The 11,605-nt window shown below is 44.5% G+C and overlaps 1 protein-coding gene across 2 annotated transcripts; it reads left to right on the top strand.

The window, feature by feature from the left end:
* Window positions 1-8,886: 8,886 nt before the first annotated feature.
* On the top strand, window positions 8,887-11,070 carry LOC131156496 (AAA-ATPase At3g50940-like). 2 transcript variants are annotated; one of them, XM_058110223.1, is made up of 2 exons: window positions 8,887-10,129; window positions 10,260-11,070. In XM_058110223.1, exons 1-2 carry the CDS (start codon window positions 9,104-9,106, stop codon window positions 10,731-10,733), a joined length of 1,500 nt encoding a protein of 499 aa, XP_057966206.1. In that variant the 5' UTR covers window positions 8,887-9,103; the 3' UTR covers window positions 10,734-11,070. The 2 variants fall into 2 exon arrangements, with proteins under 2 accessions (XP_057966206.1, XP_057966207.1); XM_058110224.1 differs by having other exon boundaries at window positions 8,967-10,136.
* The last annotated feature ends 535 nt before the right edge of the window (window positions 11,071-11,605 follow it).

Below are 11,605 nucleotides of genomic sequence, written 5' to 3'. Positions count from 1 at the left end.
GTATCACCAAAATCAAGATATAGTACAATGAATGAGGGTCCAACCCCGTGAGATTCTCAAGCACCCTATACACATTCACATACACAATAGAAACACGGTGAAAGATAAGTCTTTCTATACATAATCTGTACCATACCAGAGTCTATACAAAGGAGTCAAACTTCACAAAAATACAACACAACTCGGGTGACAACCATAACTACAAAAGTCAACCCGATACAGTCCTAGTACTTACCCAAGTACCACTCGCAGTACACCGACCACTATGTTCCCAACACCAGAACACTAGTTCCGGTTACTCGAAGGACCTGAAAAATATGTACGTACAACAAGGGTGAGACACCTCTCAGTAAGGCCAGATACAGGTTATATCAGTGTGTGACATTTGAGTGTTATAATGACAGTAAAACATACACAGTTAAATGCAATTTCCCGTACTTCCACAAATAGTTTCAAAACAGTGCATACACGCACGCACACATGATCAAGTAACGCGGTGTTGTCACACCCTTTGGCCCGAAGCCAGCTCACAATACCCGACGTAGGCCCGTAGCCGGCCTGCGATACACGGCGTCCCTGGCACATGGCAAACCTCAGGCTCCCATGACATCGTACCGGTACAAACTGGTGGATCCACACCCTTCAGTGATCAGTTGGTAAGGCTCACGCCCTCAGATATAGAGCCGGACACTCTTACCAAACATGGCAGGTGATAAACACACGCCCTCGAATATAGAGTCGAACACTCTTTCAATACCTGGAACAACTTGAAACCCAGTTCCTATTAAATTTTATCAAAACACAACCATGCATGCTCATATAACCAAACAAACCACACCCATTTGGTAATCTATAAATCATGATTTTCCAAGCGTATACAGTTTAATAAATTCAAAGCACAGTCATCCCTAACACAATACATAACACAATATACCAAAGGTTTTCCAACAAACCAAGGATTGAAGCCCAGTACCCCCTTTTTCCCAAAAACTGTTACATGAAAATCTTATAATTTTACCCATTAGATTTCCCCAAATGAGTAACCAAAACACACACAGGACCGTGAACTATAGTTCTACCGAGTCTAATTTCAAAAATAACCGACATAAACTGAATCTCCTTACCTTTCCCCAAATGACAAATCCTGAACTCTAAGACTCCTAAACAACGAACCAAGTTCCAAAACCTACATACCACAATACAGAATATGCTCACAAACCTATTCTCTACACAACTACCGGATCATAATTGAAAACCGAACCTTACCTCGATTTTGAGCCAAAACCCGAGAATACCCGAAACGACGATCTGATCCGTAGAACTTGTAAAGAATCCTTCCCTGATCCTCGTGGTAACATCGAATCAGTGATTCCCGCAAGGTATGACACTGAAATCTAGAGAGATAGAGAGAGAATTTGAGTTTTCTTAGCTGAGAAGTAATGAAAATATCTATTTATAACGCTTTGACCTGGCCACTCCTTGTTGACGAGACTCTACACTTCATTGCCGAGAACTACAAAGACTTCGTCGACGAACTCTGGCTTCATCGACGAAACTTGCTTAATTACCAATTTACCCTTCTCTTAATTAATTAATTCCTTATATCACGGTTCGGTCCTTACAACCTCCCCTCCTTACAAAAATTTTGTCCTAGAAATTTTATATCTCTTATTCATAAACTCATTCATGAAATCAATTATACACTCGACTTTAGGAAGAAAACCGGCGACTACTATAACACAACCCCGTCACAACATATATATACCCTCACTTATGGCGGAGGAATACTGTGGTTACAAACATAAATCGTCTCAAGAGTTCACAAATACACACTCCTCAAGACCAACCACCTATTCCAATACAAAGTAGGGTAATGAACATAACTTAGAAAAGCTTTGGATACTTTCGGCGTATTTCTGCTTCCAATTCCCAAAAAGCTTCCTCAACCTCATGATTCCGCCACAATACCTTCACCAAAGATATGTCCTTGGTACGTAACTTCTGAACTTTATGGTCCAGAATCTGAACAGGTATCTCCTCATACGCTAAAGTATGCCCAATCTCCACATTTTCGTAGCTAATAACATGTGAATGATCCAACATGTACCTCCTCAACATGGATACGTGAAACATATCGTGGACCCTCGAGAGTGCTAGGGGAAGTGCAATCATGTAGGCTACCAGACCCACTCACTCAAGAACTTTGAATGGTCCGATGTAGTTCGAACTCAGCTTGCCTTTTTTCCCAAATATCATCACCCCTTTCATCGAAGTGATCCTCAAAAAATACCTTACCCCCCATCTTGAACTCCAACTCACGGCGGCGAACATCTACGTAACTCTTCTGCCAACTATGAGCTGATTTAATCCTTCCTCAGATCAAACCTACCTTCTCAGATGCCTGCTGCACAAGTTCAGGTCCTAACACCTGACGTTCACCAACCTCACTCCAATACAGAGGAGATCGACACCTCTGACCATACAAAGCCTCGAACAGTGCCATCCCTATACTAGTTTGGAAGCTGTTGTTATAAGCGAACTCTACTAGTGGCATAAACTGTATCCAGCTACCACCAAAATCTAACACACAAGCCCGCAACATATCCTCCAAGATCTGTATCGTCCTCTCCGACTGTCCATCAGTTTAGGGGTGGAACGCTATATTGAAAGTAAACTTCGTCCCCAATGATTCCTATAAGCTTGTCTAGAATCGAGAAGTAAATATCGGGTCTCTATCTTATACAATAGACACCGGTACCCCGTGTATTCTAACTATCTCATACACATACATATCTGCTAGCCTACTCAAAGGGTAGCTAACCTTCATCGGCAAGAGGTGAGCAGATTTCGTCAACCTGTCTATGATCACCCAAATAGCATTCTACCCGTGAAGTGTTGGCAGCAGTACGGTTATAAAGTCCATGGAAATAGGCTCCCACTTCCACACCGGAATAGCTAAGGGTTGTAACGGCCCTGCCAGCTTCTGATGTTCAGTTTTTACCTACTAACACGTTAGGCACTGCTCCACGAACTAAGCAATCTACCTCTTCATACCACTCCACCAAAAGGTCTCACGCAAGTCCCGATACATCTTTGTACTACCTGGATGTACCGTATACAAAGAGCGATGCGCTTCCTCTAAAATTATCCTTCTGATCTCGTCGTCGTTCGGAACACATAGTTTGGTCCCAAACCTCAACACACCTCCCTTAGAGATGTTAAAATCTGCAGCCAATCCCTACTGCACCTTTTCCACAACCTCTGTCAACTCTGCATCACTAGCCTACGCGGCTTTTATACGCTTAAACAAAGTCGGCTGGACCACCAAACTAGCAAGGAAAGTATGATGATCACCACGCACTAACTCTATACCTAAGCTCTCCAGATCCTGTCTGATGTGATGCTGAGCTACAACTGTAGATACTGCCACGTGATCCGACTTCCAAATCAATGCATCGGCTACCACATTAGCTTTTCTCAGGTGATAACTGATGGTGCAGTCGTAGTCCTTAATCAACTCAAGCCACCGTCTCTCCCTCATATTCAACTCCTTCTACATGAAAAATTACCTGAGGCTTTTGTGATCAGTGAAAATCTCGCATTACACACCATACAAATAGTGTCGCCAGATCTTTGGTGCATATACAACAGCAGCCAACTCCAGATCATGCGTAGGGTAATTCTTCTCATAATCCTACAGTTGCTGAGAAGCATAAGCTATTACCTTACCGTACTGCATAAACACGCAACCCAAACCTTTCAGAGACGCGTCAGTATAAATCACAAAACCGCCATCCCTAGAAGGAATGGTTAACACTGGAGTAATAATCAGTCGATGCTTCAACTCCTGAAAACACTGTTCGCAATCACTGGTCCATTCAAACTTTACCCCCTTCCTGGTCAATCGAGTCAGAGGCCTAGACAACTTAGAAAACCCTTCCACAAACCGACGATAATAACTAGCCAGTCCTAAAAAACTCTAAACCTCCTGCACACTCTTTGGCCTCACCCAGTCGACCACAGCTTTGATCTTACAAGGATCAACTGATATACCATCACCAATTACCACATAGCCTAAGAATGCCACCTGATTCAACCAAAATTCACACTTCTTTAGTTTAGCATACAGCTTCTTCTCTCGCAGAATCTGTAATACTAACCTTAAATGATTCTCATGCTCTTCCATACTCCTCGAGTATACCAGAGTATCATCAATAAACACCACCACAAACCGGTCCAAGTACTTATGGAAAACCCTGCTCATAATATCCATGAACACTGCTGGAGCATTCGTCAACCCAAATGGCATGACTAGAAACTCGTAGTGGTTGTATCTGGTACGGAAAGCAATCTTCTTTACATCCTCAGATCTGACCCTCACCTGATGATATCCTTACTGTAGGTCAATCTTCGAAAAGACCTACATACCCTACAGCTGGTCAAAGAGATCATCAATACGAGGCAACGGGTAGCGATTCTTCACAGTTATCTTGTTAATCCCACAATAATCAATGCACATACGCATCGACCCGTTCTTCTTCTTCACAAACAGTACTGGAGTTCCTCAAGGCAAAACACTAGGTCAAATAAAACCCATGTCCAGTAATTCTTGTAACTGTTCCTTCAATTCCCAAAGTTCTGTTGGGACCATTCGTTACAGAGCTTTAGAGATCGGTGCCTTACTAGTCTATCGCGAACTCCACTTCACGATCTGGAGGTAAACTGGGTAAATCATCTAGAAACTCATTCAGAAACTCGCTGACTACCCGAATATCCTCGAGCCTCAACTCATCCCGCAGTGGTTCCCTCGCACAAGCCAAGTACCCCTTGACATCCGTTCAAGAGTAATCTCCTCGCCTGTAATGCTAATAGAATCTGTGGCATTGAATGCACGCACGATCCCACAAACTCGTACTCCTACTCCCTAGGAGGTATGAACACTACCACCTTCCTACGACAGTCAATCACAACATATTTGGAGAATAACCAATCCATTCCCAATATAACATCAAACCCTGACATGTTGTATACTACAAGGTTTGCTAGTAACAGCTTCCCCTAGATTACCACTGGGCAGTCCTCCAACATCCTCCTACAAAATGATATACCCCCAGATGGTGTGGCTACAGACAATTCCTCTTCCATGACTTGGGTCTCCACCCCACAGAGTTTCACAAAATTAACAGATATAAAGGAATTGATCGCACCTGAATCAAATAAAACCACAGCTCTATTTAAAAGCAACATCATAGTACCTGTCACCACATTCCCCGCATGCTCAACATTCGCTGGAGTAAGCGAGTACACCCTCGTTGGAGCTATATTCGTCTGGTGGGTTCCCTTGGATACTTGATTCCTCCCCCGATTCTAACTCGAAGAATGCGTACCCCTCTTTAGTACATGACAATCCCGAGCCATGTGACCTGACTGGCCACAGTTGTAGCAGTTACCCCCAAACGGCTGACACTCACCGCTATGCCATTTACGGCACCTGGTACAACGATCACCGACCTGGCTCATCTAAGAGTCCTAATGCTCGGTATTCTGTCAGTAACCCAAGCCCATGTTCCTCTTCTTCCACAATCCCTGACGAGATCCAGACAAAAAACCAGAAGGTACTGGCCTCTTCTTCGACTCCTGATCCACCTCGTCCTCTCGAATACCAGTCTCAATCACAGTGGCTTTATCCACCAAAATCGAAAACTCACGGATCTGAAGCATACCCACTAATCTGCGGATATCCTTCCTTAGGCCCTTCTCGAACCTCCAAGTCTTCTCGTACTCATTCGAGATCAAACAAAGCCCAAACCGGGATAGCTCTATATACCGAACAGCATACCCCTGCACCATCATACTCCCCTGAGTCAGCGCAAAAAACTCATCTACCTTAGCGTCACGTATAGAAGCCGAGAAATATCTGTCAAAGAACACTTCCTTGAAACGGCTCCAAGACATCTCCACAGGACTAGCCCTCTGCTTCTCCAGTAGACTTAGGGCAATCCACCATCGCCCTGCCTCCCCAGATAACTGGAAGGTAGCATAAAGAACTCTCTGCCTGTTTGTGCAGTGTAGGACCTCCAAGATCCTCTCAATCTTCTCAACCCAGTCATCTTCTATCGTCGGGTCATGTCCCCCTAAGAACGTTGGAGGATGCATGTGTGTGAACCTCTCAATGGTACATCCCACAGATGTAGGAGAACATTCGCATCTCCTGACACTCCGCCCGATCTCCCGCAGGACTTGTCTCATCAGTCCTTGAGGCACAGTAGGAGACTCATCACTCGCCGTCTCCTCAGAGCCACTTCCCAGGTCATTATCCTTGAGCTTCATTCTGAAAGTACAACAAAGTTGTATCAAGACTCCACAACATGTACAGTTTACACAATTATCTAACCCTAATCATGTTAACTATCACCTGTCAGGTCCAGGTCTGTCCTATCACACTAACACGAAAGTCATCAATAGTTTGTCGTAATTTTACTAAAACCATCATTCCAAGAAAAACACAAAACACCACCAACGAGTCCCGATTTAGCAACAGAACATCCCTCAACCAACTCTACCTATATCCAACCTCATATGCTCTGGTATGTACACACCGCTATACCTAACCAAGTCTGCAAGACCTAACAACCTGGTTAGCTCTGATACTAAACTGTCGAGCCCTGAACCCAATAATTGGACACGAGGGTGAAAAAGTAACCTAACCTGTCCCTGTATCACCAAAATCAAGATACAGTGCAATGAATGAGGGTCCGACCCTGTGGGATTCCCAGGCACCCTATACACATTCACATACACAATAGAAACACATAGGAAGATAAGTCTTTCTATACACAATTTGTGTCATACCAGAGTCTATACAAAGGAGTCAAACTTCACAAAAATATAACACAACCCGGGTGACAACCATAACCACAAAAGTTAACCCGATACAATCCTAGTACTTACCCAAGTACCTCTTGTGGTAGACCAACCACTATGCTCCCAACACCAGGACGCTATTTCCTGTTACTCAAAGGACATGAAAATTTGTACGTACAGCAGGGGTGAGACACCTCTCAATAAGGGCAGATACAGGTTATATTGGTGTGTGGCATTTGAGTGTTATCATGACAGCAAAACATACACAGTTAAATGCAATTTCCAATACTTCCACAAACAGTTTCAAAACAGTGCATACACGCACACACACATGATCAAGTAACCCAGTGTCATCACACCCTTCAGCCCGAAATGAGCCAGCAATACCCAGCGTCGGCCTGTAGTTGGCCCGCAATACACGACGTCCCCGGCACATGACAAACCCCAGGCTCCCATGGCATCGTACCAGTACAAATCGGTGGATCCATACCCTTCGGTGATCAGCCTCACGCCCTTGGATATAGAGTCGGACACTCTTGTCAAACATGGCAAGCGATAAACACACGCCCTCGAATATAGAGCTGGACACTCTTTTAATACTTGGAACAACTTGAAACCCAATTCCTATTTCATTTTATCAAAACACAACCATGCATGCTCATACAACCAAACAAATCACACCCATTTGGTAATCTATAAATCATGATTTTCCAAGCGTATACAGTTTAATAAAGTCAAGGCATGGTCATCCTTAGCACAATACATAACACAATATACCAAAGGTTTTCCAACAAAACTAGGGATTACATCCCAGTACCCCTTTTTCCCAAAAATTGTTATATGAAAAACCCATAATTTTACCTATTAGATTTCCCCAAATGAATAACCAAAACACACATAGGACCGTGAACTATAGTTCTACCAAGTCCAATTTCAAAAATAACCGACATAAACCGAATCCCCTTACCTTTCCCCAAATGACAAATCTCGAACTCCAAGACCCCTAAATAGCGAACCGAGTTCCAAAACCTACATACCACAATACAGAATATGCTCACAAACCTATTCTCTACACAACGATCAGATCAGAATTGAAAATCGAATCTTACCTCGATTTCGAGCCAAAACCTGAGAATACCTTAAACGATGATCTGATCCGTAGAACTTGTAAAGAATCCGTCGCTGATCCTCGTGGTAACGTCGAATCAGCGATTCCCGCAACATATGACGCAGAAATCTAGAGAGAGAGAGAGAGTAGGTTGAGTTTCTAGAGAGATAGAGAGAAAGAATTTGAGTTTTCTTAACTGAAAAGTAATGAAAATATCTATTTATAACCCTTTGACCCGGTCACTCCTCATCGACGAGACTCTGCACTTCGTCGCTGAGAACTACAAAGATTTTGACGACGAACTTTGACTTCATCAACGAAGCTTGCTTAATTACTAATTTAATTTTATCTTAATTAATTAATTCCCTATATCACGGTTCAGGTTCTTACACCCGTCCTCCATGAAGAATATTAGACATATTTAGTGGTGCCAACATTATATGGTAACTGAATTAACTAAATTTTGATGTACGAGACTGCGTAACAAAATGGATATACGAGAAAACAATCAAAGGATGTCGTACGAGTTTTGCCACAAAGAAGGTCACAACCGCTATCGGTGTCCAAGGAGAACTAGAGGTCATGACAGAGTTGGTTCATCACATTAATTGTACTTAATTTTAAAATAATTTTTAATTCGTGCATCCAAACATTTTTAAAGTAAAATTCCATTGGTTAGGGGTGAGCCTAATCAAGTCATTTTTTATTTTGTTGACTCCCATGGCCGGTCATCATCGTTTATCAACCAATCCAGTCAACAAAATTATCGTGTAAGATGGGGCGGGATGACCGTATGCGTGCATCCAAGCACACCATAACAGTTACCCCGTGGTCAACGAATCGTCTCCTAAGTTTTAGCCACTCCCCACTGTAGTCAACTCCCATTTCCGACGAGAAACAGCATTTTCCTCTTCATAAACGACGTCGTTTGCAGACACGCCCTGTTACCCTTACGCAGCCCCCCTGGAAGTTTCCTACTACTGGAACTCTCTCTCTCGAGAAAATCTTTAAACGCCCCCCACATTTTCTCTCCCATTCTCAGTAATCACTGCATTTTCCCACCCCTAGTTTCTACCAGACCAAACAACCCTCCCCCCGTTCCCTACCCCTCCATTTTCAAAACCCCACAACATGCTCCTCCCCACAACCATCCAAGTGCCGTCGGCCAAATCCGCCATCACCACCGCGGCATCCCTCGCCGCCTCCGCCGTGCTCCTCCGCTCCATCGCCGGAGACCTCGTCCCCCACGAGATACAGCACCTCTTCCTCTCCAAGCTCCGCGCCCTCCTCGCCTCCTTCTCCCCGGAGGTCACCCTCGTTATCGAAGAGTTCCACGGTTTCGGCCTCAATCACCTCTTCGCCGCCGCCGAGACCTATCTCGGCACCAAACTCTCCCCCTCCACATCCACTCAGCGATTCAGAGCTTCCCTCGCCCCAAACGACCACAACGTCAGCGTCTCATTGGACCGCAACGACGCAATCGTCGACAATTTCAAGGGGATTCCCCTCAAATGGCGACTGGTTTCCAAACAGATCCCCACCAAATTCGTTAGCAACCCTAGTGATTACTCCTGCAACGCTTATTCCGAGATCCGCTACTTCGAACTGAACTTCCACAAGAAGCACAGAGACACGATTCTGAACGCCTATTTGCGGCACATAACAGAGGAATCGAAGGCCGCGAAAGAGGAGAAGAAGACTCTGAAGCTATTCACCCTAAAATACGATCGGATGCGGCCGAGGCGGGGGAGCCCGTGGCAATCGGTGAATCTGGACCATCCGGCGACGTTCGAGACGGTGGCGATGGAGGCGGAGATGAAGAGGAAGGTGGTGGAGGATCTGGAGAGGTTCGTGAGGAGGAAGGATTACTACAGGAAGGTAGGGAAGGCGTGGAAGAGGGGGTATATGCTGTTCGGGCCGCCGGGGACGGGGAAGTCGAGCTTGGTGGCGGCGATGGCGAACTACCTGAACTTCGATGTGTATGATCTGGAGCTGACGGATCTCCGTTGCAATTCCGATCTGAGGAGGTTGCTGATTTCGACGGCGAATCGGTCGATTCTGGTGGTGGAGGACATCGATTGCTCGATTGAGTTCCATAATCGGAGAGAGAAAGAAAAGGATTTGAATCCCTTTCGTCGCTCCAATCGAGGATCACAGGCACAGAGTTGTTTTAGCTTCAGAGTGTTCTACTACAAATTCCATTTAAAATATATAACGCAATGGGCACTCTGGTGCCTTCGCTAGCTATTGTATTGTACTAAAGATGTTTTCTTTGGAACTAATTCAGGTGACACTATCAGGGCTGCTAAATTTCATAGACGGGCTGTGGTCGAGCTGCGGCGACGAGCGGATTATAGTGTTCACGACGAACCACAAGGAGAAGCTAGACCCGGCTTTGCTGCGCCCGGGCCGCATGGACGTGCACGTCCACATGTCCTACTGCACCCCCTCGGACTTCAAAATGCTGGCCTCCAACTACCTTGGCATCACAGACCACCCCTCCTTCTCCCACCTCCTGCACCTGATGCAGACCAAGAAGGTGAGTCCTGCAGAGGTAGGGGAGCAGCTGATGAAGAGCGATGACCCCGAAGTTGCTCTCCGGGGCCTGGTTTACTTTCTCGAGGAGAAGAAAGAAAGCGAAGAGTCGAAAGGGGGCGATGAGAAACCAGGAACGGCAAGAGAGGAAGAAGAGAAGGGTGTGGCGGAGAAAGAAGGGGGGGTGAATGGTGAAAGAGAGGGTGAAGCAAGAGAAGGAGAGTAATGAGGGCAGAGCTAGTGATGGAAAAGCAGAAGAAGAAGAAGAAGAAGAAGAAGAAGAAGAAGTTGTGAATGAGAGAAGCAATAGGGGGAGTGGGGGCGTGAGCAGAGGAAGGAGTTGCGGGCTTGGTTTTTTGGGGGAAGGAACCATAAGCATTGTGGGCAATGGGATGGATGGCTTCAATCCTGGTTCTGTAATATAAAAATAAAACCGAGAAGATAATGGCACAGAACTTTTGGACGGGGTTTTTTAGGGTTTTTGGTTTTTCAGTACTTAAATCAAATTTGAGGTGTTTTAAAGGTTAAAAAATAAATAAAAAGGAGGAAGATGCATTCAGGCTTGGTTGGTGTCCCTAGTCCATATGGAATTTAGGAAAGAAAATATTGAAGAAAGGAAAGAAAAATAAGGAGGATTATACTCTCTTATATTTAGTTATCGAAGAAAGTGATGAAATAAATCCTTAATCCAAACTAATGGCTGGAAAAAGCAATGTGCACATGCTTAATGAAAGTAGGCGGCCGTCAATCCCATAGACCTCAGTTAGGTACTACTTCATTTGCTTGAAAAGAAGAATGCATGTAGAATGGAATGGATATGATGTTCTTGCAGACAACACAATCATTTATTTCATACTACATATCTATCACTTAATTGAGTTTCCAATTCTTTCCCCAAATTATCGCTCTCGGCAGAATTCTGCAGTTGTCGGAGCACTTAAGCTTTTCCTCATCCCCTTGGTTATCAAAATTCGTGAGATTCTAATCCGTACTTACCTTATTTGTCTAAATAATCTTAATAAAGTATGATATCAATAGGATCTTATGTGAATCATTAGTAGGATGGCAATCCTATGATCCTACTTGTATGGTAGAATA

Source organism: Malania oleifera, chromosome 5 (assembly GCF_029873635.1).
Source record: "Malania oleifera isolate guangnan ecotype guangnan chromosome 5, ASM2987363v1, whole genome shotgun sequence".
Classification (NCBI taxonomy): Eukaryota; Viridiplantae; Streptophyta; class Magnoliopsida; order Santalales; family Ximeniaceae; genus Malania; species Malania oleifera.
The sequence above is the reverse complement of the archived record's forward strand: the minus strand, read 5'-3'. Positions and strand labels throughout refer to the sequence as shown.